A 26,837-nucleotide genomic window follows, 5' to 3' on the forward strand; every position below is an offset into this window, starting at 1 on the left:
ATATAAAACCATAGTACACAAATTATATGCAGGTCTTGGCAAATGCTACATATGAACACACACAAGCACATGGATACACACATGGAAACAGAAACACCTATGTGCTATGCCGGACATGGTAGCACATGCCTGTGATGCCAGCTACTCAGGAGGCTGAGGTGGGAGGATCACTTGAGCCCAGGAGTCCAACCTAGGCAACATAGTGCGACTCCATCTCAATATTTTTTTAAAAACCCCGAAACAAAAACACATCCATGTGCTGAGCCGAGGCCCTGAAAACTGAGAGGATCAGTTCCTCCTCTACACAGACTTGGCATCTTCACCCCTCTCCTTGCCCATCCCACCAAGCCTGCTATGGGAGTGGCACTGTCCTGGCCATCCAAGGAAGTCCTTGTCATCTGCTCTGGGGGACTGGGAACAAGAGGCAACAATGCTGTTTTTCCTGGGGAAGGTCTGGCCACCTAGCCCCTGCCTCAGCCCATCCTTGGGGTCTGCCTCAAGGGACAAAGGCTGTACAAAGAAACCAGTGTGCACCCCAACCCCACCCCAAGGACCCTAGCACCCTGGTGCCTTTGCAGGGCAATGACCAGAGGTAGTGGAAGCCTAGCTGTTCCCCGTGCCCATCTGCCCATCCTTGGGAGCTAAGCTAACACCCACCTCCTGGCAGAGTGGGTACTGGTCACTGCCTCACTCAGGCTTGCAGATGGCAAGTGCAAGAGAAACCCAAAGCTGGCCTCCCTTGGGAGTTCAGCGACACTGGCTTCCAGGACAGTCTGGGAATTAATCAGCCAAGGAGCTAGCTTAGCTGGTCCTAGGGAGGACTCCCTTCCTTCCACCACTGCTACAGACGAATGAGACTCAGCTGGATGCTGGGCCCTGTGAGGTGGCCTCAGGCCGGAGTCACGGCATCATGGATACTCCCTATGGTAGAAAAAGGGTCCACACAGGAAGAGACCACAGGGCATCCTCTGCAAAACCCTCTGCAAAATGACCTGGTGAAGGAAAATAGCCCTGCTGGTGATCTTATATACAGGAACCTCCAATCTGGCTGAGAGGCAAAGGTTTAATTAGGAGTAGCCCGGAGAACTTGGCGGGAACTGTCCATCTGACGAGAGAGAAGCAGGAGAGCTGCAGGCTGAATCGCCCTGGGAATGTTTCCCAGAAAGGATCCACCCGCTGGAATTTTTAAGAACAGCTTGTAGCCCTACAGGCGCCTAGAGTGAAGTGGGCTGGGGTGGGGTGGGGGTGGGTAAGGGCGGGAGCAGGGCACTCACTTCTGCAGCACTGCCTGCCACTCGCCAAGCCGAGCACTGATGGGGAAGCAGTGGACCGTGCCCTGGACCTTGGCACGCCACTCCCGCATGTAGTCCTCAATGTCAAACAGGAAGGGCTGCTGACCAAAGTTGGCGTCCACAATCTCCCCAGGTGTCTGCAGGCCTACGGTGGGGTAGAGGTTGGCCTGAGGAGGAGAATGAAATGTCAGTCAGGCCCTAAGGGCAGTGGGGTGGTAAGGCCTCACCTCACCTCCATGGCTGCTGCCGCCCCATACTCGGGCTGGGAGAGTTGCAGCAAGGCTGGAGGAGGCAGGGCAGAGCCACCTCTGTCCACCTCCCTAGCAGAGACATTATGCCCCAAAGCTTGAGGGGAGAAAGCAAAAGAAAAGCAAGCAAGGCACATCATGGAAAGTGTCCTGCCCTGCATCAGAGGCCTTTGTGTCCTCAAGGCCCAAGAACCCTTTCTGGAACTCAGTCAAGGTATACAGAGATGGGCTGGGCTCCACGACCCTGCAGACATGCCCGTGAAGGTCTGCTGCAATGGTGGATCATGGCTCCTCTTGGAAAGTTCCAGGGCCAAGGATCTCTCTGCCACAAAAAAATAGACACATGAGGCTGGGCACGGTGGCTCATGCCTGTAATCCCAGCACTTTGGGAGGCCAATTTAGGAGGATCGCTTGAGCCCAGGTTTTCGAGACCAGCTTGGGCAACGAAGTGAGACCCTGTCTCTACAAAAAATAAAAAAATAAAAATTAGCCAGGTGTGGTGGTGTGCACCTGTGATCCCAGCTACACGGGAGGCTAAGGTGGAAAATGGCTTGAGTCCAGGAAATTGAGGCTGCAGTGAGCTGCGATTCTGCCACTGCAACCCAGTCTTGGTGTCAAGAGTGAGTCCCTGCCTCAAAAAAAAAAAAAAAAGATACACAATGGGGTAGGCAGAGATGGGATGACACAGGAAAGGAGGGAGGAGGGGAGCATGGCAAAAGGGAACCAGTGGTCTAGACCCCTGGTGCTGGCAAAGGGTGAAGAGAAGCTACCCTTCCTGTTAGACGCTTGCTAAGAGGAGGATCTTCTGGCTAGTAGGGTGTAGGGCTCCCTGCTTTCCACCTAGCCTCTGCCATGACTGGCCTTTGTCCAGTCCCTCCCTCACTTGATGGTTCCTGGGGCTCCCCGCTGCTACTATCCAGAGCCTCGCTAGCCTCCTCCCCACTGTCACTGCAGATGGTCTTCTTAGGGCCCTCAGTCCACTCTTCATCCCGTGCTCAGGCCATGTTCCTTCCTGAGTACCATGCACTTTTTTTCTTTGAGACGGAGTTTCGCTCTTGTTGCCCAGGCTGGAGTGCAATGGCGCGATTTCAGCTCACCGCAACCTCCACCTCCTGGGTTCAAGTGATTCTCCTGCCTCAGTCTCCTGAGCAGCTGAGATTACAGGCATGCGCCACCATGCCCGGCTAATTTTGTATTTTTAGTAGAGACAGGGTTTCTCCATGTTGGTCAGGCTGGTCTTGAACTCCCGACCTCAGGTGATCTGCCCACCTTGGCCTCCTAAAGTGCTGGGATCACAGGCATGAGCCAGCGCACCCGGCTAACCATGCATTTTTGTATCTGCACAAGGTGTGGGACCTTTTCCTGTATGCTGGCTTCAGCCCACCATGGGCTCTGCACACAGAGGACCTCTCGCTTCCTTTTTTCCCCCTACCATCCTCCACACCACAGGCAAGGCCCACCTCCTCCAGCAAGCCTTCCCTGACCGTCACTGCCCACAATGTCATCCCCCATACCTTCTTGCATGTGGATGCATACTGGCCATGCTCATGCCTGGTCATTTCATGTCACGTCCCCATAACTAGACTCTTCCCTAGCCAGGGTCAGCATTCTCCACCTGAATCTGCTCTTTGCCTAGGACCACAGCCCCTCTCTGGGGCTTCCAGGTAGGAGGGAAGGATTCTGAGCCATAGACTGGAGGTTCTAACAGGACCCTGGGTGCTATGGTCTGGGTTTCAGAGGCCCATAAGATTCCTGGGGCATCACTGCGGTGTCTGGGATCCCAAAGCAGCCACCAGAGTCAGTAAACCTTCCTTCCTCCCAGAACCCAGCCAGAACACACAGAGCCAGGCCAGGCTCCCAGCATCCTGGGTGGAGGCACTGCATGTGATTAGGCCTGTGATGACTCATAATAAAGAGGTACTGGGGTACAGGTGTGGGATGGCTGGAGGTGAGGATACACCCTGAACTAAGCAAGCAGAAAACCCCATCCTTTTATAAGAAGAGAAGACCCCACAAAGCTCACCTCTCTGGCTTGGGGGTGCCCTAGGTAGTAGCAGATGAGTTCCCCTAGGGCACTGGCTTTCCTCAGGGATCTCTGATGGGTATGTACAGGGACTGGGTTCCCTCACAGTTCAGGAATAATTCCCTACACTCTGCACCCCAGGTGACACAGAGCTGGCTTAGACCAGCTGAGCCATGGAGCTATCTTCATTCCACCACCCTAACCCCCCCAGGCCCACAGCTGCCTCTGGAAATGCCACAAATTACTGTCACCTGCTAAGAGTCGTAGGAAGACCAGACCTTGCTGCTGGAGAGAGAGGAAGGCCAGCAAGTGCCCCTCCTGGTACCCTCAAGCTGACAGCATGGCACACATCCCTGGTTGGGGAAAGAACCAGACTCCACACCCTGCACTTGCAGGTACCACCATGCCCACCCCAGTCAGCCCCCAGAAGCCCAGGAGGGGAAGACCCAATAGTAGTACTCACCGGGAGGTCTGTGAAGGCTATACCTGTAGGGGGAAAGGAACAGTTATCAGGGCCAGCCCCTGGGGCTACTCTGCCTCTGCACCCCATGGTGGAGCCAGTGCTAGGGCCAGGTATTGTTTTTTTGGTTTCTTGTTGTTGTTGTTGTTGTTGTTTTGAGACAGAGTCTCCCTCTGTAGCCCAGGCTAGAGTGCAGTAGTGCGATCTTGGCTCACCGCAACCTCTGCCTCCCGGTTCAAGCGATTCTCCTGCCTCAGCCTCAAGAGTAGCTGAGATTACAGGTGCCCACCACCACACCCGTATTATATTTTTAGTAGAGACAGCGTTTCACCATGTTGGCCAGGCTGGTCTTGAACCCCTGACCTCAAGTGATCTGCCCGCCTCAGCCTCCCAAAGTGCTGGGATTACAGGCATGAGCTATCGTGTCTGGCTGGGCAGTTTTGTTTTTTTTTTTTTTTGAGATGGAGTCTCACTTTGTCGCCCAGGCTGGAATGCAGTGGCGCGATCTCGGCTCACTGCAAGCTCTGCCTCTCAGGTTCACGCCATTCTCCTGCCTCAGCCTCCGAGTAGCTGGGAATACAAGCACCTGCCACTACGCTGGGCTAATTTTTGTATATTTTTAGTAGAGACGGGGTTTCACCGGGTTAGCCAGGATGGTCTCGATCTCCTGACCTCGTGATCTGCCCACCTTGGCCTCCCAAAATACTGGGATTACAGGCGTGAGCCACTGAGCCCGGCCCGGGCTAAGTAGTTTTAATTAGACCATGACCTTCTCTTCACTGGCGGCCTGGCCAGAAGTGAAATCAGATGCTTAGGTAGGTGCACAGCTCTTCCACCCTCAAACAAAGCCTGCTAAGGGGAACTAAATTCAAAAGATCTATCCCCTGCGGCCCTTTAGAAGGCCTGATTCTTCTCTTGATTCGACACATATTTATGGAAACCTATTGTGCATGCCAGATCCTTTTTTGGAAACAGGCTCTCACTCTGTCACCCAGGCTAGAGTGCAGTAGCACAATCTTGGCTCACTTCAACCTCTGCTTCCCGAGCTCAAGCAATTCTCCTGCCTCAGCCTCCTGAGTAGCTGGGACTACAGGCACATACCACCACGCCCAGCTAATACATATTTTTGTATTTTTGGTAGAGATAGGGTTTCACCACGTTGGCCAGGCTGGTCTTGAATTCCTGACCTCAAGTGATCTGCCCGCCTTGGCCTCCCAAAGTGCTGGGATTACAGGCGTGAGCCACCACGCCTCACCCCTTTTCCATCCATTACTTCGTCTGATCCTCATACCAACTTTGGGAAGCAGGCTTATCCCATTTTACAAAGGAGAAAAGCCTCAGAGGTCCGACAATTTGCCAGTAGTCATAAAGCTAGCAAAAGTGGTGGGGCTGGATTCGTTCCTAGTCCGATGCTCCAATGTCATCTCTAAGCTGACAGAGAAGTGGAAACAGGGAGGGTGGCAGCTGCCTATCTCCAGACCATACGCAGTCAGAGTCCTCAGAGGTTCCAAGCTGGCAAAGCGCAGGTTAACAATGGCCTGTGTGGGAGGATCTCTTGAGAACAGGAGTTCAAGACCAGCACGAGCAACACAGCGAGGCTCCATCTCTACAAAATATATAAAATTAGCTGTGGTCCCAGCGACTTGGGAGGCTGAGACAGGAGGACCACTTGAGCCCTGCAGGTTGAGGCTGCAGTGAGCTAGTATGATTGTGCCACTGGGTTCCAGCTTGGGTGACAGAGCAAGACCCCGTCCCAAAAACCAAAAACAAAAAATAGCTTGTCAAAAACCCTCCTGCCAAGAGAAGTGGCTGCATTTCTAGGGACCTCAGCTCTGAATTGGAAGTGAGAGTAGAGGGCAGTGGGACCCCAACTATATAAGCAAGCCACCAGAGCACCCATGTTATTCACACTGGGAAATGACTCAGGACCAGTGGAGATTCTCCCAAGGACTCAAAACCCTCTCATTTTTTAGATAAAGTCTTTTTTTTAAGATGGAGTCTAGTTCTGTCGCCCAGGCTGGAGGGCAGTGGTGCGATCTCGGCTCACTGCAAGCTCCGCCTCCCAGGTTCACGCCATTCTCCTGCCTTAGCCTCCCAAGTAGCTGGGACTACAGGTGTCTGCCACCATGCCCGGCTACGTTTTTTTTTTGTATTTTTAGTGGAGACAGGGTTTCACCGTGTTAGCCAGGATGGTCTCTATCTCCTGACCTCGTGATCCGCCTGATTCGGCTTCCCAAAGTGTTGGGATTACAGGCGTGAGCCACCGCGCCCGGCCAAGTTCACGCCATTCTCCTGTCTCAGCCTCCCGAGTAGCTGGGACTACAGGATCCTGCCACCACGTCCGGCAATTTTTTTGTATTTTTAGTAGAGACGGGGTTTCACTGTTTTAGCCAGGATGGTCTCAATCTCCTGACCTCATTATCCACCCATCTCGGCCTCCCAAAGTGCTGGGATTACAGGCGTGAGCCACCGCGCCCAGCCCTAGATAAAGTCTTACATCTCCCAGAAGCTCCTGAGCTTTTGGCCTCAGAGGTTTTCAAACTGCTGATTCCTTAGAGATCTCCAGTCTGCTACTCCAACCCCTACCCAGAAAAGAAATTGAAGCCCTGCAAAATAGAACAGGTGAGGATCTGACAACAGGTCTCCCAGAAACCTGGCCGGAATCATGTCAGCCAGTGCATACCACATGCTTCCTTTCTGCTGGGCACTGGACTGAGTGTCTTATAAGGCACCATTCAATCCTTAGACAACCTTGGAAGATGTATACTGCCTCTGACACTAGGTCACACATGAGAAAACCAAGGTGCAGAGAGATGGTTTATATTCTTTGTTTGGCTATTTTGTTTGCTTCTCACTGAGGGATGCTCATAAGCCACATGGTCTGCCTGTCTGAGGCCACTTCTGGGCCCCACATGCACAGTCGGCATGACTCTGGCATGCTGGCAGGACTGAATCTGGAAATCTCTCTACCCAGGAGGAGACCCCAATGTCCACCCTCCAGGTCTGCCCAGGAGCTGCCCTCATGGATCTCAGCATGGCCAGGATATTGCTTACTCCAGGGCTCACAGAGGAGTCCCCAAGAAGCCTGGAAAAAGGGAATCCAATCTCCATAAGTTATATGCAGTGTGACCTTTGGCGAGTATCCCAACCTCTCTGAGCTCATCTGAAAAAAAGAGATAATATCGATATCTCGACTTCAAGGAAAAAGGGAGAAAATGAGACATTCTGTGAAAGCTACTTCATGAACTCTGAGGTCTAGATATAAGTCAGCTGCAGTAATGCCACAGGGTGAGGAAACTGCAACACTTTTGGTCAGGGGATGACTTACCCAGGCTTGCCCAACTCTGCCCCTCAATGGCACCCAGGAAGGATAAGGCCTTGAGGTGATTCCAGGAGAATGAGGAAAGACGCTACTCCACCCACTACTGCACTAGACAAGGGCAACACTGCTCCTCCAGCCTGCAACGTCACTTTGATGGCAAGATCTGAGTTGGCCCACGGGAAGAAGGTTCAGGCAAAGATCCAGAATGCAAATAGGATAGCCAAACTTGCTGATAAGGAGTACCCTGGGTCAAACAGACATAGGTCAGGGACCTCTGAGGCTGAGAACATAAAGACCTTGTGGGAAAGCACAGAGCTGTGTGGAAATGACTCTGTGAGCACATGGACCCCTTGCAAATGAGACATCAGTCCGTATCTCCGTTCACTCATTCCTTCATCCTTCTACCAAGTATTTACTGTCACAAGACTAAAGAAACAGCTGCAGAGCCTGGCCCTCAGATTCCAGCAAGAGAGATGGCATATGACTAACAATTACGCAGATAACTGACCAATAGTACATAGGGCAAGGGCTGTTGACAGAGGAAAGGAGCAGGGAGGCCAGAGGCAGGAGACATCATTTCGCTGCTGTAAAATGGGGAAGGGTTCGATTCTGAAGCACATTATTGATAGGATGGCTTGGGAAAAGGAAACAGGGACAGTAGAAGATTCACCACGCATTCTGTCACTCCAACTTCACTGCTTTCCCATTACATTTTGTGATCTAAAAATGCAGGGGACAGGCCATATCCCATTTTCAGTAAGGTTTCAATAATATCCATGTGGAAAAAATGGAAAAATATGAGCTTCAGGAACTGATTTTTTTTTTTTTAATAGGGACCGGATCTCACCACTTGCCCAGACTCATCTTGAATTCCTGGGCTCAAGCCATCTGCCCACCTCGGCCTCTCAAAGTGCTGGGAATACAGGCGTAAGCCACTGCACTTGACCAACTTAGTTATTCCTTTTTTTTTTTTTTTTGAGACGGAGTCTCGCTCTGTTGCCCAGGCTGGAGTGCAGTGGCGCGATCTCGGCTCACTGCAAGCTCCGCCTCCCGGGCCCACGCCATTCTCCTGCCTCAGCCTCCCGAGTAGCTGGGACCACAGGTGCCTGCCACCGCACCCGACTAATTTTTTGTATTTTTAGTAGAGACGGGTTTCACCATGTTAGTCAGGATGGTCTCGATCTCCTGACCTTGTGATCCACCCGCCTTGGCCTCCCAAAGTGCTGGGATTACAGGCGTGAGCCACCGTGCCCGGCCAACTTAATTATTCTTAAATGGCTGATGTCTCCCAGGACAAGCTCAACTGTACACTGAAGGGCTCAAATCTTAACCTTCTCTTCTTTCTATATTTTTTAACAACATCTTCATGAAAACATAAACACAAACAACAAATTTTAGATTAATACAAGACTGAAAAGGATATCAAATATTTGAGATAGAACAAATAAGAACACAGAAGGTGTTGACAGGCTGGAAAAAGTCAAAATACTACTAGATGAAGTTTAATTACAAGATGTGTGAGGTCTTGGATGGGGGTCTATAAAAAGCATCCACTAAGGAGATGGGTTTCTAAAAACAGCCGAAGGGTTTGAGGTGACATTAAAGTGGCCATTTGCTCTCTATGGGACCTTGGGACTTGACTGACAAAGAGCTCATGGCCCTTTGGTGGTCCTGGTGCACATGAAGGGCCTGGAGGAGACAGATGCAGGTACAGAGGGAACAGCAGAGTCTGCCCCCATCCATGAGCAAAATGTGGACAAGCTAGAGGGATGTGAGGAAGGCAGCTATACAAGGGGGCGGGTGAAGGGGGGCTTGCATATAGGGTGAGAGCCCACAATAGTGGCCCCTGGGACTTTGATAGCAGAACCCAGAACCAAGAAATAGCTGGAGTCAGAGTGCCGAGTGGAGAGTGAAGAGCTGTCTTGAGGCCCTGGCCCACCCTCTACCCGCTAGCTCCTCACCAGCTGGTCACTAGCAACTGCAGCCAGGTGGTCATCAATTTCAGAGGAGGGTTTCTCTGATGTGCACCTAGGTCAGCTCAGTAGTGTCTGTGCTATGTTCTCGGCTGCCTAGCTACCAAGGCTTTCCTGCCAACTCTTAGCTGGGGCATCCAGTTGCCCTATTGAGGAATGCTGGCTCCTAGGCATGCAGCCCCAGCCATCAGCAATCCAATTCCCACTCAGGTGCCCTGATTCTAGCTGTGGTCATCTCCTGGAGAAGTCATAGAGGGGATGTGGAGAGTTGCAGCCACCTTTTTACTGACCCTCAAGCCAAGGGAAATGGGACTTCTAGGAGTTGGGTTCCAAGTAAAATGCCCACTCCCTTTCCTGGCAGAGCTGCTGGCAGCTGGGCTGGTAGAGTTCTGCCAGTCCTCTCCTCACTATACCATTCTATTCTGGAGAACTAGGGTGTGTAGACTGGAGACCTCTGCAAACCCAGGCAGGCAGACCAGGCAGTTAGTCACCACCTCAGGGCCAATGTGGTCAAATACCAGTTAGCACCCAGTAGGCAAGGCATCAGAATAGCCAAAGTCTCTTCCTCTCAAGCCCTAATCCTAAATGTCTACGCACGTACAGGAATGCTCCTTCCAGGGATCCCACAGGCCCCATCCTCTTCCACTGATTGCAATTTCTCCTGGGTTTCTTCTCCTGGTTAACAGCAATACCAATCCAGCCATTTTCCCACCTTGCCTTCTTCCAAGTGTACCCCATCTGTCACCAAGCTCTGCAAGGCCACACCTGGGCCTTTGTCCTGTATTCATCACTACTGCCTTACCTCAGGCTATCTGCCTCTTCCCCTGGTCTTTACTCTGGTCCATCCTTCATGGTTTCACCAGAAGCCTTTTTCTTTTTTTTTTTTTTTTTTTTGAGACGGAGTCTCACTCTGTCGCCCAGGCTGGAGTGCAGTGGCCAGATCTCAGCTCACTGCAAGCTCTGCCTCCCGGGTTTACACCATTCTCCTGCCTCAGCCTCCGAGTAGTAGCTGGGATTACAGGCGCCCGCCACCTCGCCCGGCTAGTTTTTTGTATTTTTTAGTAGAGACGGGGTTTCACCGTGTTTGCCAGGATGGTCTCGATCTCCTGACCTTGTGATCCACCCGTCTCGGCCTCCCAAAGTGCTGGGATTACAGGCTTGAGCCACCGCGCCCGGCCCAGAAGCCTTTTTCAGTGTAACTGCCCCAGCTGCTGCCCATTCACCAAGAACAGACCAGAGGTCTGGCCCTATCTGACTCCAGCCTGTTTACCTCCTGGACTAGTGCCACCCTCACTGCTGCTCCACAGCAACCAGCACCAAAGTCTGGGCCAAGTCACAGGCACGCAAACCACCACCACACAACCTATGCGAGGGTTCCCCAAACTTCTCATCAGATGCCAAACCTTGCTCCATCAAGTGCCACCAAAGCCAAGATCACGACCAGGATACTACTGCACTCTCAGCATCCTCCCCGGGCTGGATAAATGCAGCTGACCGGCTGGATGAACAAAGGCGTGCCCCTGCTACCCTCTATTCACCTGAAAGGGCTCCAATGCCTGGAAATGGTGCGGTACCCCAGAGCTCAGCAGAGGCGACACTGCCTTGAGCACTTGCCCCTGAGCCTCTCACCAACCAAAGTGGCTCCACAGAGCAGAGCCTCCAAGGTCCCTCATGCACACACCAAGGCTGTGGCCATTCTTGGTGTAGAAGCAGGTGCCATTGATGAGGTTGACGCAGCAGCCGATCACGTCTCCTGTGGTGAATGTGGGACCATAGGGCTGGCCAGTCCCCGAGGAGCAGAAGGAATGCCCATCATCACCATGGTAACCATAGGAATGTTTGTCCCAACCTGTGGGGGAAGAGAGCAGCAATAACTGAGTAGGTACTTGAGGGAGGAACAAGACAGTCACAGAAGCCCACCCAGGTCTCTCAGCCTCTCCTCAGCCTGCCCCACCTCTGTCAGCACTCTTGGCTTCTAACAGAGCCACCAGTAGACAGAGTCTGGCTGTGAGTCCAGCAGGTGACCGCCCAAGTAGCTGATGCAGCCCCACAGAGGAATGATCCCATGCTGTGGTTAACAGGATCAGTGACCCGGAAAGAACACACGAGAGGGTGGCACAACAAGGAGGTGGTCAGGGGAAGCCTTGTGAAGGAGCGAGAGCTGGAAGTGACCTTGGAAGTGTACCTGGCAGGTTGTTAAAAATGGTTTTTTGTTTGTTTGTTCTGAGATGGAGTCTCACTCTGTTGCCCAGGCTGGAGTGCCGTACTGTGATCTTGGCTCACTGCAACCTCCGCCTCCCAGTTTCAAGAGATTCTCTTGCCTCGGCCTCTGGAGTAACTGGGATTACAGGTGCCCAGCTAATTTTTGTATTTTTAGTAGAGACGGTGTTTCAACATGTTGGCCAGGCTAGTCTCAAACTCCTGACCTCAGGTGATCCTCCAGTCTCGGCATCCCAAAGTGCTAAGATTACAGACATGAGCCACCATACCCAGCCAATTCTCCCTTTTATTTATTTACTTATTTTTGAGACGGAGTCTTGCTCTGTCACCCGGGCTGGAGTGCAGTGGCCGGATCTCAGCTCACTGCAAGCTCCGCCTCCCGGGTTCACGCCATTCTCCTGCCTCAGCCTCCTGTGTAGCTGGGACTACAGGCGCCCGCCACCTCGCCCAGCTAGTTTTTTGTATTTTTTAGTAGAGATGGGGTTTCACCATATTAGCCAGGATGGTCTCTATCTCCTGACCTCGTGATCCACCCATCTCGGCCTCCCAAAGTGCTGGGATTACAGGCTTGAGCCACCATGCCCGGCCAATTCTCTCTTTTAAACTGTACAATTCAAATGAGTTTTAACAAATGTATACAGTTGAATTACCACCACCACAATCAAGACACAGAACATTTCCATCACTAAAGCTGAGCTTGGTGGCTCATGCTTGTAATCCTAACACTTTGGGAGGCTAAGGCGGGAGGATCACTTGAGGTCAGGAGGTCAAGATCAGCCTGGGACAACATAGTGGGACCTCATCTCTATAAAAAATTTTAAAAATAGTCCAGGGGCAGTGGCTCACACCTGTAATCCCTACACTTTGGGAGGCCGTGGCGGGTGGATCACCTGAGGTCGGGAGTTCAAGACCAGCCTGACCAACATGGAGAAACCCCGTCTCTACTAAAAATACAAAATTAGTCGGGCGTGGTGGGGCACGCCTATAATCCCAGCTACTTGGGAGGCTGAGGCAGGAGAATCGCTTGAACCCAGGAGGCAGAGGTTGTGGTGAGCTGAGATCGTGCCACTGCACTCCAGCCTGGGCGATAGAGCAAGACTCTGTCTCAAAAATAATAATAATAATAAATTAGCCAGGTGTGGTGGTGCCTGCCTGTAGTCCCAGGTACTCAGGAGGCTGAGGTGGGAGGATTATTTAAGCCCAGGAGTTCAAGGCTGCAGTGAGCTATGATCATGCCAGTGTACTCCAGCCTGGGCAACAAAGTGAGACCCTATCTCCCCAAGAAAAGTTCCCTCAGGCCTCTTGGGAGTCAATTTATTCCATCTATCCCCAGTCCCTGGCAACACTGATCTGATGTGTTCCTATGGTTTTGCCTTTTCCAGAATTTCACATAAATGGAATCATAGAACATGAGGTGTCTTGCCTGGCTTCTTACACTTAGCACAATGCATCTGCAATCCATCCACGTTGTTAGGAGAAGCAGTGTTCCATTCCTTTTTATTGCTGAGTAGTACTCCATGTTATGGATACACCCCAGTTTTTCTGTCTGTTTATACACCAGTTGATGACACTTGAGTTGTTATAATTTTTAGCTATTATGAATAAAGCCAACAAATATTTGCTTTAAGGTATTTGCACAGACATATGTTTTCATTTCTCTTGGATAAATACTTACAAGTGGTATTGCTGGGTTATAAGATAAGTGTATGTTTAATTTGATAAGAAACTGTCAAACTGTTTTCCAAAGTGGCTGTGCTATTTTGCTTTCCAACCAGCAATGTATGAGTTCCATATCTTCTTCAGTATTTACTATTCTCAGTTTTTTAAAATTTTGGCCTTTTAGTGTATATATAGTGGTTTCATTTTAATTTTATTTTATTTTGTTTTTGAGACGGAGTCTGGCTCTGTCGTCCAGTCTGGAGTGCAGTGGCCAGATCTCAGCTCACTGCAAGCTCCGCCTCCCGGGTTTACGCCATTCTCCTGCCTCAGCCTCCCGAGTAGCTGGGACTACAGGCGCCCACCACCTCGCCTGGCTAGTTTTTTGTATTTTTTAGTAGAGACGGGGTTTCACCATGTTAGCCAGGATGGTCTCGATCTCCTGACCTCGTGATTCGCCCGTCTCAGCCTCCCAAAGTGCTGGGATTACAGGCTTGAGCCACCGCGCCCGGCCTATAGTGGTTTTGATATCACTGTGGTTTTAATATACATTTTCCCTATGACAAAATATATTGAGTATCTTTTAATGTACTCATTTGCCATCTATTTGTTGGAAAACTATTCAACTGTCTATTCAAATTTTTAACTCATTTTATTGGATTGTTTATTGTATTGCACTTCTTTATTGTATTGCACTGTAAAGGTTGATATATTTTAGATACAAGTCCTTTTATGTTCTGTGAGTATTTCTTCCAGTCTGTGGCTTATCATCATTTTTTTTTTGGGGGGGGGGTGAGAAAGGGTCTCACTCTCTCTTCTAGACTGGAATGCATGCAGTAGCCCAATCTCAGCTCACCACAACCTCCGCCTCCCAGGCTCAAGGGATTCTCCTGCCTCAGACTCCTGAGTAGCTGGGATTACAGGCACACGCCACTACCACCAGGCTAATTTTTGTATTTTTAGTAGAGACAGGGTTTCGCCGTGTTGGCCAGGCTGGTTTCGAACTCCTGACCTCAAATGATCCACGTGCCTTGGCCTCCCAAAGTGTTGGGATTACAGGCATGAGCCATGGCCATCCAGTCTCATTTTCTTTTATTTTTCTTTACTTTTTTTTTAAGACGGAGTCTCGCTCTATCGCCCAGTCTGGAATGCAGTGGCGTGATCTCGACTCACTGCAAGCTCTGCCTCCTGGGTTCACACCTTCTCCCACCTCAGTCTCCCAAGTAGCTGGGACTACAGGCGCCCGCCACCATGCCTGGCTAATTTTGTTTTTGTATTTTTTAGTAGAGACGGGGTTTCACCGTGTTAGCCAGGATGGTCCCAATCTCCCAAAGGGCTGGGATTACAGGCATGAGCCACTGCGCCCAGCCCTCACTTTCTTTTTTTTTTTTTTTTTTTTTTGAGACGGAGTCTCACTGTGTCGCCCAGGCTGGAGTGCAGTGGCACGATCTCGGCTCACCGCAAGCTCCGCCTCCCGGGTTCACGCCATTCTCCTGCCTCAGCCTCCCGAGTAGCTGGGACTATAAGCGCCCGCCACCACGCCTGGCGAATTTTTTTGTATTTTAGTAGAGACGGGGTTTCACCGTGTTAGCCAGGATGGTCTCGATCTCCTGACCTCGTGATCCGCCCGTCTCGGCCTCCCAAAGTGCTGGGATTACAGGTGTGAGCCACCGCGCCCGGCCCCTCACTTTCTTAATAATGCCTTTCAGGTTGGGCGCGGTGGCTCAAGCCTGTAATCCCAGCACTTTGGGAGGCCGAGGCAGGCGGATCAGGAGGTCAGGAGATTGAGACCATCCTGGCTAACACGGTGAAACCCCGTCTCTACTAAAAATACAAGAAAATTAGCCGGGCGTGGTGGCGGGCGCCTGTAGTCCCAGCTACTCGGGAGGCTGAGGCAGGAGAATGGCGTGAATGCACTCCAGCCTGGGGCACAGAGCAAGACTCCATCTCAAAAAAAAAAAAAAAAAAAATGTCTTTCAAAGGTGGGCTGTGATCGTGATTGGGACTGTGTTCACTCTCTAGATCAATTTGGAGAGAATAGATAGCTTAACAATATTAATTATTCTGGCCGGGCGCAGTGGCTCCTGCTTATAATCCCAGCACTTTGGGAGGCTGAGGCAGGAGGATTGCTTGGGCCCAGGAGTTTGAAGCCAACCTAGCCAATATGGTGAAACCCTGTCTGTAAAAAAATACAAAAAAAATTAGCCGGGTATGGTGGCGGGTGCCTGCAATCCCAACTACTCGGGAGGCTAAGGCAGGAGAATAGCTTGAATCTGGGAAGGTGGAGGTTGCAGTGAGCCGACATCATGCCACTGCACTCCAGCCTGGGCAACAAGAGCGAAATTCTGTCTAAAAAAAAAACGTGCATGGTACTCAGGAAGGCAAAAAATATATATATTACTATTATTTGTACAGATAGGGTCTTTCTATGTTGCCCAGGCTGGTCTCAAACTCCTGGCCTCAAGCGATCCTCCCACCTCTGCACCACGGCTTTATGCAAGGGGAGAGGGAAGTGAAAAAGGGAGGAGGATGTGCAGGCAAAAGCATGAGAACAGGTGGGGCAGGAGCGGTGGAGCTGCAGAGGAGCTCGACTGCCTGGCTAAAGAGGAGAAATGGAACCCATAGAGCCATGACAAGCCCAGGACCTGCACAGGCTAGGGAGCTGATGGGCTGACAGGCAGGTCTACTCCCCAGGCACCCCTCCAGGTAGCTTCCCCACTGTCTGCCTGCTTTATCCTTGGGGCCTGAACAGCACACCATATGAACACGCTTAAGCACATCCCTCCCCTCCCAAGTGGCGTGGGTAGAGGCTCTCCTGAGTAGAGGATCTGAGTAGCTAGAAAGCAGGGCAAAGCTCAAACATTCACAGTACATGTGTGTATGTGGACGGGCAAGGCACAGGGTGTGGGCAGGCAGCAAGCAAAGGTGTGGGGGTGAGAAAAGAAGGATAACAGGGCCAAGGGCTGACAAGGGAGGCAGAGAGTGTGACTGGAGAGGTGACACAGCCCAAACCCTGGAGCCTAAACTCAGCATTTGAATCAGCGAGCACAAGGGAAGTTGTCCCCTTGGTCACAGCACCCGTCCCAAGCCTAGTGTACCCTCAGCTTTCATGTCTTTTCACCCAGGAAGCCTCTATTTAAACAAAGATTCTCCAGCACCCACAGTGGGAAACAGGCCAAGACTGAAGGGCTCTCGGAGACTGGTGGAGGACCTCAGTCCTGCTGGTCCCTCCTGCATCTCCCCACTGCATCACCACGAAACCAGTGTGAGAACTGCTTGAGACTGGCTTTAGAAGGGCCAAAGCCTCTACCTGGATCCAGACTCTATTCTCACTTTCTGAATTCCCCAAAGACATTGGAACTGCCTGGCTCAGGGCACACATTGCTGCTCTGAGAATCAACTCAGCTCCTAAGCTCACCAGGCCCAGCAGTGGGAGAGGCCTTTCTGTTGCTAGTGGGTATGCAAATCATTTGACCTCAGAGAAATAGCTCTTCTGGCGAACAATGCCCATTCCCCACCAAGAGGCAGGCTCATGAGGCCATCACAGTCAAGGCCTTTTCTCAGGCATCAACTCGGGAGGCACCATGGCTGCTGATGGCGGCAGCTGTTCCCCTGGTCTATAGCAGGCTATAGATGAGGGCGGCCAGCTGGACAGCAGTGAGGAGCAAAGTGATAATCATGCCTCCAGGTCTGGCTCAGACTGTGGTGGCCCCAGGTATACCCACCAGCTTGCCCTGACAGGATCCACAACCATGGGCTACAGCAGCCACAGAAGCCCTCCTCCTCCCTCTGCCCCTCATCCCTCAGATAGAGCACAGGGATTTCCCACTGCAAGGCAGTAACTGACAACAATGTGGCAACTGTTAGGAGAGCAACCATAACCCTGTGTGTTTGGCAGAGCACAACAGATGTTGCCAGGGGTCTGGGATGCCAGAAGGTAGGACGGGGCTCTCTTCAATGCTCCCTGACCTGCACAGCCCCCTAAAGTCAAATCCACTGCTTATGTGGCCATGGGAGCACACCATCCAGCAAAGCCACTGCCCATTCCACCCTCCCCAAACAGTCTTTCAGGAAGGTTGCCTGCTGCTCCTCTGGGTCCTCTTAGAACTATGCCCAAGAACTAGTGGTATCCACTCTGTCCTCCCCTCTTGCCAGGGCATCATGATCCAGTTCAAATTTCTGCCTCCTGGAGTCTTCCATAACATCCTTTGGTCCTCCCCTTGCACACAGCCCATATCCCTGGTCCATTGCCTGGTGCCTACTGAACCACTTCAATCACCAGTCACTGTTCCCGCGACTGTCATGTCCCTTCCCCCAAGATCATGAGCTCCTTGGTACGGGGCCAAATGATCTCAGGACAATTCCTCCAGTGCCCAGCATGTCAGGAGTCTGACAGGTGGTACAAGTGTGTGCACATGCACATATGTGTGTTCATGTACCACCAGTGACCAGCCCCAGCTGTCAGCCTGCCTCTTTCTCACACAAGGATGGTCCTGTATGACAGATTTTTATGCAAATTTTACTGTCCAGGAGGTCCAAGACATAAGCTAGAAGCTTTCCTTTTTTCACTTTCTCAGGTTAGAACAGTAGATATCCTATAAAACCTAACAATAATTTGGTCATTTGATTTATGAAAGCTCATGAAATCATCAGGAAGAACCTACTTAGTGAGCGACTCAAGGATATTTGGGAGATATTTTTGTTTCAGTGTATGGGAGTTCAATAACCACTATGAAAACAACAGATGCTTAAATTTTCAAAGACCTAAAATTAAAATAAGTATTTTAAATAATTTTCTTTAAAAATAAACTATATAACTATTTTGACAAAACGAGCACAGAATTTTTAGATTTTGCCTGTAATCCCAGCACTTTGAGAGGACGAGGTGGGCGGATCACTTGTGGCCAGGAGTTTGAAACCAGCCTGGCCAACATGGTGAAATCCCGTCTCTACTTAAAAATACAAAAGTTAGCTGGGTGTGGTAGCACATGCCTATAGTCCCAGCTACTTGGGAGGCTGAAGCATGAGAATCACTTGAACCGGGGAGGCGGAGGTTGGAGTGACCTGAGATTGTGCCAATGCACTCCAGCCTGGGCAACAGAGCAAGACGTTGTCTCAAAAAAAAAAAAAGGGGGGCCAGGCTCAGTGGCTCACACCTATAATCCCAGTACTTTGGGAGGCTGAGGTGGGCAGATCACCTGAGGTCAGGTGTTTGAGACCAGCCTGGCCAACATGGAAAAACCCCATCTCTACTGAAAATACAAAAATTAGCTGGGCATGCTAGCACCGCTCCTGTAATCCCAGCTACTCAGGAGGCTGAGGCAGGAGAATCGCTTGAACCTGGGAGGCGGAGGTTGCAGTGAGCTGAAATCGTGCCACTTCACTCCATCTCAAAAAGAAAAAAAAAAAAGAAAATTAAAAAATTTTTAACTCTGGCTATAAATATGGATTTTAAATTTAAAAAAACCAAAGAGCTCAATTAAAAAAAAAAAATTAGAGTCAATTCAGGATTCACCATCACCTCAGTTTGGCCAAAAAAGAGATAAGTTTCCTGCTTTTCCAACTCCCAAATGATTTATCAATTTTTATAGATTTTCCCAGAGGGCAAAAATACACAGTACCTGTTATAGGCCAGATAAGACCCCCACCCCAAAGATGTCCACGGTCTAATCCCCAGAACCTGTGACTATGTCACCTTTCATAGTAAAAAGGATGTTGCAGAATGATTAAGTTAAAGCCCTTGAAGTAGGGGATGACAGTGGATTATCAGGTGGGCCAATGCAATCACAGGGGTCTTTATGAAATGGAAGATGCCTCACTGCTGGCTTTGAAGATGCAAGAAGAGGCCATGAGTCAAGGAACACAGGAGGCCGCCAGAAGCTAGAAAAGGCAAGGAATGAATTCTCCCCTAGGGCCTCCAGAGAGAACTCAGCCCTGCCAACACCTGGACTTTAGAATTTCTGTTCTCCAGAACTGTAAAATGATTATTTCAAGCCACCATTGTTACAGTAGCAACAGGAAATCTGAACCTATTCTGGTCAGGGGTCTGCCATTACAGAGCTGTAATGTATCTTCAACTGAAGCTACCAATATTTTTTTCCAGACACAGTGTCTGTGTGTGTATATAAGGTATATACCATATATACATGTATGTATACACACACACACACACACAAAGTACATGTGCAAAAGGCAGTCTGAAGTTAAAAACAGAACGTGGCATACCTCATTTAGTATCACTGGCTGCTGCAGCAGCACGGTTTATGGCCACCGTGTTGCCTTCACATCCTCTGGAAAGGACAAGCACTATCTGTTCGCCACCAAATAACTAACAAAGGCCTGCCCCAGGGAGTTTGCAAAGTGGGAGTAGGAAGTGTGAAAGGAATAAAGACAGGGAAAATGTAAGTAAACAAACAGGAAAACAAGAAACACCTGGTAGATCAAGTATGCTCTAAAGAAAACAAGGCTGGGCTGGGTGCAGTGGCTCATGCCTATGATCCCAGCATTTTGGGAGGCCAAGGCAGGAGGACTGCTTCAGTCCAGGTGTTCAAGACCAGCCTGGGAAACATGGTGAGACCCCCCATATCGACAAAAAATTACAAAAACTAGCTGGGTGTGGCGGTGCGTACTTGTGGTCCCAGCTACACAGGAGGCTAAGTTGGGAAGACTGGATCATGCCACTGCACTCTAGCCTGGGCAACAGAGAGATATCTCATCCTAAAAGAAAAAAAAAAAAGGCTGTGTGCAGCAGCTCATGCCTGCAACCCCAGCACTTTGGGAGGCCAAGGAAAGGGGATCGCTTGAGCCCAGGAGTTCGAGACTATCCTGGACAACATGGCGACACCCCATCTCTACAAAAAATAAAAAAATTAGCCAGGCGCTGTGGTGCGCACCTGTAGTACTGCTGAGGAGGGAGGATCTCTTGAACCCAGGAGTTTGAAGTGGCAGTGAGCTATAATCATGCTAGTGCACTCCAGCCTGGGCAACAAAGACTCTATCTATAAAAGAAAAGAAAATGCAAAGTCAGATGATGGGCTAGCAGTGTGGGGGGGGGGGAGATAAGGACTGATTGGAATGGGGCAGTCAATTGAGTTCCTGCTGAGAGGGTGACTCCTGAGCAGAGGTCTGCTGGACAAGAGAAACAGAAGGAAAAACCTTCGGGGTAAAGGGTATGAACTCAGCATGTCTGAGAAACAGAAAAGCAGCCAGTGGGGCTGAAGTTGAGCGAGACTTAGGAAAACTCAGAGCAGAGTGGGCACGACTCGCCAGGTGTGGGTGCAGCTAATGTGAGAGGAAAAAAGGATGGCACCCAGGTTTCTGGCCTAAGCAAACGTGTACATGGTGGCACCATTTATCAAGAGACAAGGAAGATGGGCGGAAGGAACAGGCCCTTCGGAAATGCTAAGCTTGAGATGTCTTATTAGACATCCACGTAGCCAGCAGCTGAACAAGGCAGGTAAGATGGTGGCAGGTCCAGGGACTTTGTGGCTCCTTCCCAGATGCAGAAAGACTGTGATGGGGAAATGCTCATTAAACAAACAGTGGTGTGGACAGAATACTTTGAGTGAAGTCACTGGAGGATTTTCCTCTTGTGTTGTTCTGATACATACAATGGTTTTCTGTTTTTCCGTTGTGAGAAAGATTCAGGCTAGCTAAGGGCTAGAAAGGACAGGACAAACATGCAACAAAGGCACCAGAAGCCCAAAGAAGCTGAGATGATGGATTCAGTCATCCGCCCCGCTGTGAACCCGCTCCCCAGGCCTTGGGAAGTTGTACAGTGGAGAGGAACTGGCACTACACTGCCGTCTTGAGAAACTGGAAACCACAAGGCCAGGGCTTAGCCCCGGCCCCACATTTTGCAGTGAGTCTGCTGTCAGCCTCAGGCTAGGATCCTCACACAGGCAAACTGGCCTCTGTTAGAAACAGACTATGGCCCTGGGTGCCAGGACAGCCAGTGGGGCTGAAGCGCTTCTGCTGTCTGGTTCTGGCCATAGCACTGTCCTTCCCATGACAGGCCCTGGCCACTCACTCATCCTTAGACCTCAGACTTTGGTTCCCTTCTCTACAAAATGAGAGGAGAGGGACTAGGCATGGTTGTCAAAGGGCCCTGGATGTCTACTTGTAGGAAACATTCTAAGACTCCAAGCCACTGGCAGGTATGATAAATCCCATCAGAGGACAGAGGAAACTGAGGCACTAAGAGGCTGAGTGGAGGCCTGTGGTCATGTAGACAACACTTCTCCCCTCCTCTGAGGGACACCCAGGGGAGCACCAAGCAGGTATTTGTGATGGTGAAGCTACCTCCTCCTTCCTGAGCCAACCACCCAGCACCATGCCTAGGGCGCTGCCCTTCCCATTAAGGGGAGTCCAGCAACTATGCCTGGGTGAGCAGCCCCTCCAGCCCCACCACCTTGTGCTTCAGAACCGGACAACCCTTTTCCCACTCCTGTCCTGAAGCCAAAGTCAGCAACTTTCTAAACACGCCACCCCTCCCTGGGTGGGTCTAGTGAGAGGCTGGAGATGTGCCTAGAAGTTAGAGTTGTCACCCACACCATGAGGCCAGAGATGGCTGTCTCAGAGGGCACTGAGATGTGAGGGCCAGAAAAGAACAAGTGGGCTGGGCGTGGTGGCTCACACCTGTAATCCCAGCACTTGGGAGGCCAAGGTGCATGGATCACCAGAGGTCAGCAGTTCAAGACCAGCCTGGCCAGCATGGCAAAACCCCTTCTCTACTAAAAATACAAAAAGTAGCCGGGCATTGTGGTACATGCCTGTAATCCCAGCTGCTCAGGAGGCTGAGGCAGGAGAACTGCTTGAACTTGGGAGGCGGAGGTTGCAGTGAGCTAAGATGGCGCCACTGCACACTCCAGCCCAGGCGACAGAGCAAGACTCTGCCTCAAAAAAAAAAAAAAAAAAAAAACAAGAAGTGGACATGGCTACCTGGGTCAGGCCCTCAGGGAGTCACATCTGGCTGGCTCTGGGTCAGAAGGATGGCTGGGGCCACATGATGGGGACAACACTCTGGCAGAGAGGACCACCCAACTAACCATTCTTTTATCTCCAAAGAGAATAAGTCTTGTCACTCCCAGAGAGAAGGGATGGGCAGTCAGCCTGGCACCCATACACAAAAGTCTATGCCTGGCCATGTCAAGTACCTAGGAGATGCCAGTGACGCAAGAAGAAACTAAGCCACATTTGAACCAGCAGGCAGGAGACCCCAGGAGGCTAGTGCAGATGTTCTGGCACCACCCACTTCCCCCTGCATCATCACTTAGACAGTCACAGAAATGCCAGGGTGGCTCCAGAAATGGTTTATCACCTTGGCACTCCCAGGTACCATCCCTGGACAGTGCCCTAGAGATGGGAGACTCCTCCTGTAGGGTGCCAGGGACTCTAGCATGACCGTTCCAGCAGCCCACCCATACCACTCCCATCCACCATGGCACATCCAAGGCCTCAGTCCCAGGGCAGCGAGGAATGGAGAACACTCCTACTGCTGAATGGAAAGATTTCCTCAGAAGCAGCATGTTAGTCTGGAACCCTGGAAGTGGCTAGAGCTGTGCTTGCCCACCAGGTTCTGGTCCTGGCCCAGCTGACCAGCACACAGGGGCCAGACACATCTCCCTCACAAAGCTAACCTGAGGCCGGGCGCGGTGACTCACGCCTGTAATCCCAGCACTTTGGGAGGCCAAGGCGGGCGTTCAAGACCAGCCCGGCCAAAATGGTAAAACCCCGCCTCTACTAAAAATGTAACAACTAGCCAAGTGTAGTGGCGGGTGCCTGTAATCCCAGCTACTTGGGAGGCTGAGGCGGGAGAATGGCTTGAACCCGGGAGGCAGAGGTTGCAGTGAGCCAAAATTGCACCACTGCACTCCAGGCTGGGTAAAAGAGTTAGACTCTGTCTCAGAAAACAAAACGAAACAAAACAAAGCAACCCCTAAAAAGCTAGCCTGAGCACTGATCACCAAGCCAGTCATCTCTTCCCAACACATGGGTCCCAGCCATCACTCACTGTGGGTCAGAAGACTCGAGCTTGGATCCCAATTCTGTCACTTCTTAGCCCCCAAGTTCCCTTGGCTAAACTTCTCTCGGGGATGGCAGGAAGATTAAAACAGAATGTGTGCCATGCGCAGCGGCTCACGCCTGTTATCCCAGCACTTTGGGAGGCCAAGGTGGGCGGATCACCTCAAGTCGGGAGTTCGAGACCACCCTGACCAACATGGAGAAACCCTGTCTTAACTAAAAATATTTTTAAAATTAGCCGGGCGTGGTGGCGCATGCCTGTAATCCCAGCTATTCAGGAGGCTGAGGCAGGAGAATCGCTTCAACCTAGGAGGCGGAGGTTGCGGTGAGCTGAGATTGCACCATTGCACTCCAGCCTGGGCCCAAGAGTGAAACTCCATCTCAAAAAAAAAAAAAAAAAAGAGGGAATGTGCATAGGACACAAGTCCGCAGGAGAGACACTCACCAGGGAGATTCCCTTACCTCACCATCTTAAACCCTGGCTCTGCAGCCGAGTCTGGGCACTTCACATGTTCTGCTCCCTTCTGCCCTGAGGGAGCGGGTAGGGGTGGAGCTGGTCACTAGCCCCTCTCCTAATGAGTAGCCACAGGCAGCAGCCCCAGACCTGCTCCACGCTTGTTTCTGGCCTCCTGGGGAGGCCATCTAACCCTTGCAGCACCAGGCAGGGTTCAACAGCCATGCCCAGTGGCTCTCAGAATGTCCCTCTTGAGGCTGGCTGTGGAGGGATGAGCGCTGCGCTGGCTTGGCCAGAGTGCTTCCTGAGCATGGGGCCGGGCCCAGGTACATTGCAGGACATCATGGCAGGGCTGCTCCACAAGGGTGGTCACTCACACAGAGCCATCACTCCCCAGAAATCCAGCAGACAGATGCTATCTCCATAACCTCAACTATCTTAAAAAATCTGGCAGGACCCATGGCCTGGAGCAGCTCAACAATGGATAATGGGAAAGCAAAAGAGATTTTTTTCATTCAGCAAATGCTGTGGGGTGGCATCAGAGAACACCCCTGTCACAGCACTCCCATGGCTGTTCCTTTTAGAACCAAGAACCAGGACCAACGTAACCATAAGGCAATGCCTCTGGCACTGCAGGCAGGAGATCTGGCAGTGCCCTGGGTGCAGCGTCTTCTCTTCACGGTAGCTCAGCATGGAAGCCATGGTAAAGGGGCAGGAGAAAAAGGCTACCTCTACAGGTAGCTGATGATACCAGGGGCTGACACCAAGTGGGGCATGCCTTCCCATGGGCACCTAGGCCCTCCACTGAGATAGGACCCAGATGTCAGCTTGAAGTCACGGGCAGGGCAAAGAACAATACAGCTAGCACCTGCAGAAAAAGGGGCCTTGCGGCCGGGCGTGGTGGCTCACGCCTGTAATTCCAGCACTTTGGGAGGCCAAGGCGGGCGGATCACAAGGTCAGGAGATCGAGACCACGGTGAAACCCCGTCTCTACTAAAAATACCAAAAAAAAAAAATTAGACTGGCACGGTGGCGGGCGCCTGTAGTCCTAGTTACTCAGGAGGCTGAGGCAGGAGAATGACATGATCCCGGGAGGCAGAGCTTGCAGTGAGCCGAGATCGCGCCACTGCACTCCAGCCAGGGGGACAGAGTAAGACTCTGTCTCAAAAAAAAAAACAAAAACAAAAACGGGGGGCCTTGCACAGATCACACCCTCCCCACCCAGAAGAAGTAGATTCCTGATGGCCAGGAGAGGCCTAGGGGGGCCAGGCTGGATCTAGCTGAGTCTGGATAGGACATGGCTCAGATGGCATCTGGCCCATCCGGCAGCGCTACCTGCCAACACCTTGTCCCGACAGGACAAGCTGGCTCGGTAACCCATACTGAACCAGGCTAAGGAAAGGTGTTGCGGTATCCTACAAAACTGAGGTGCAATATCAGCTCGCCAGGCTAGGTGTCTCTCATCTAGGGCTGGGTTTGACTTTTGCTTGTTTCCCCAAGCTCCTTTTGAGCCTCCTGGGAAAGTCACTGGACGGGTGACCTATGGTAACATATGCCTGTGGCTCTGTGTACATCATTGGGTCCTAAGCAAAGGCCAACCCCTTCCCGAAAGGAACCCCTGGAGTGGCATCCCCACATTCCCAGGGTCTCAGGATACAGCTCCTCTGCCGGCACTAGGAAGGCAGGGGACTGAATGGGAATTGGTCTCCACTCTGCTTCACCCTAATATGGCCTCAGCCTTACCCAAGACACTTGAGAATCTCTGTTTTGAGACACTGACAAACTCAGGTTTCAGAACTGGCCCTCTGCTGTCGATGAAACCTTTTCTTTCAAAGGACTTAACTTGCCCTGAAAAATCCAGTCTTAGAATGTTTACTTCTGTGAGAAAGGCTGGGGGCTGGTATTTGGAAGATGAAAACCGGACAGTATAGAGGAGGAATCCCATGCCCAAGGAATAAGAGTTTTTAGGTCTGGCTGAGCTGCCTCACTTGAAAAGGCTGCTGAGCAGCCCGGGTGTGCCGGGGTGATACAGGTCTCCTGTGGGTCAGGGAGGAGGCCCACAGAAAAGGAACGAGTGCTTGCTGGCCATAGGGCCAAGGGTGCTGCCAGCCCGGGCAGGAGTGGCAGGGAAGCAGAGAGCAACTTACATGAAACAAGCTTCTCAGCATGGAGCACAGTGTCCTGCAGCACTTACACCATTAGTCACAGCTTGAATCACCAGCTAAGTACCTCTGGGGCCCAAATGCCAAACCACCCTCTGTTCTGGACTGCCCTGGAGAACCTGTTGCTGCTCAGAGCTAGAAGGCCTTGGACATCTACTCCTTCACTCCCATCTAGGCCATGTACCAAGGGCCTCTCAGAATGAGAAATGACAGAATAAGAAAGGCAGAGAGGGGCAAGGCAGCACCAGGTACACAAACCCAACCTATCTTCCCACGGCCCTGGTCCTGAACAGCTGCTCCAGCTAATTCAGAGACCCTCCTGTGCCATGAGCCCTTTTCCAGACAGGGCTGCCTGGAGGTACCCTATAGGCTTGAACTACAGGGTGACAATCAGTTGGTTTCTTCCCCCTACCAGCCTCAGTTAGGTACCGGCTGACAGAGTGCCCAATCATGCCAGGGGAGCAGAGGCTTGTTCCCAGAAGGAGGGACACCCAGAAGCATAGTGGGCCCTGATGGCTCAACTCACCCAGCTCGGGAGAAGCAAGGCTTCCCTCACAGAGGGACCTGGCTGCCCCACGGCAGACCCCTGTGAAGTACTGCAGATCCCAAGGTGAAAGATGCTCCAAAGAGAGGTGGTGTTAATGGTGGACACTGCAGGGACTACATGGGTCCCAGGCTATATGGAGCAGCAAAGAAGCAGTGCCTATTTGGCAGGTATAGACAAATAGCATTTCCAGACTACTAGAAACCCACCTATATTGGGGCTGGGTGCGGAGGTTCACGCCTGTAATCCCAGCACTTTGGGAGGCTGAGGTGGGCGGATCATGAGGTCAGGAGATCGAGACCATCCTGGCTAACACAGTGAAATCCCATCTCTACTAAAAATACAAAAATTTAGCCGGGCGTGGTGGCGGGCGCCTGTAGTCCCAGTTACTCGGGAGGCTGAGGCAGGAGAATGGCATGAACCCAGGAGGTGGAGCTTGCCATGAGCCGAGATCATACCA

At 51.4% G+C, this 26,837-nt stretch overlaps 1 protein-coding gene across 1 annotated transcript in view; it reads right to left on the reverse strand.

Annotated features, from left to right (window-relative positions):
- The window catches only part of RANBP10 (RAN binding protein 10), an 86,603-nt gene that overhangs the window by 10,203 nt on the left and 49,563 nt on the right, over positions 1–26,837 (reverse strand). The window contains exons 4-6 of the mRNA XM_025370231.1: positions 11,000–11,167; positions 4,027–4,049; positions 1,275–1,459 (exon numbers count right to left, since the gene is read on the reverse strand). Coding sequence (XP_025226016.1) covers positions 1,275–1,459; positions 4,027–4,049; positions 11,000–11,167 — 376 coding nt within the window. The remainder of the gene's footprint in view (positions 1–1,274; positions 1,460–4,026; positions 4,050–10,999; positions 11,168–26,837) is intronic.

Source organism: Theropithecus gelada, chromosome 20 (genome assembly GCF_003255815.1).
Source record: "Theropithecus gelada isolate Dixy chromosome 20, Tgel_1.0, whole genome shotgun sequence".
NCBI classification, from domain to species: Eukaryota; Metazoa; Chordata; class Mammalia; order Primates; family Cercopithecidae; genus Theropithecus; species Theropithecus gelada.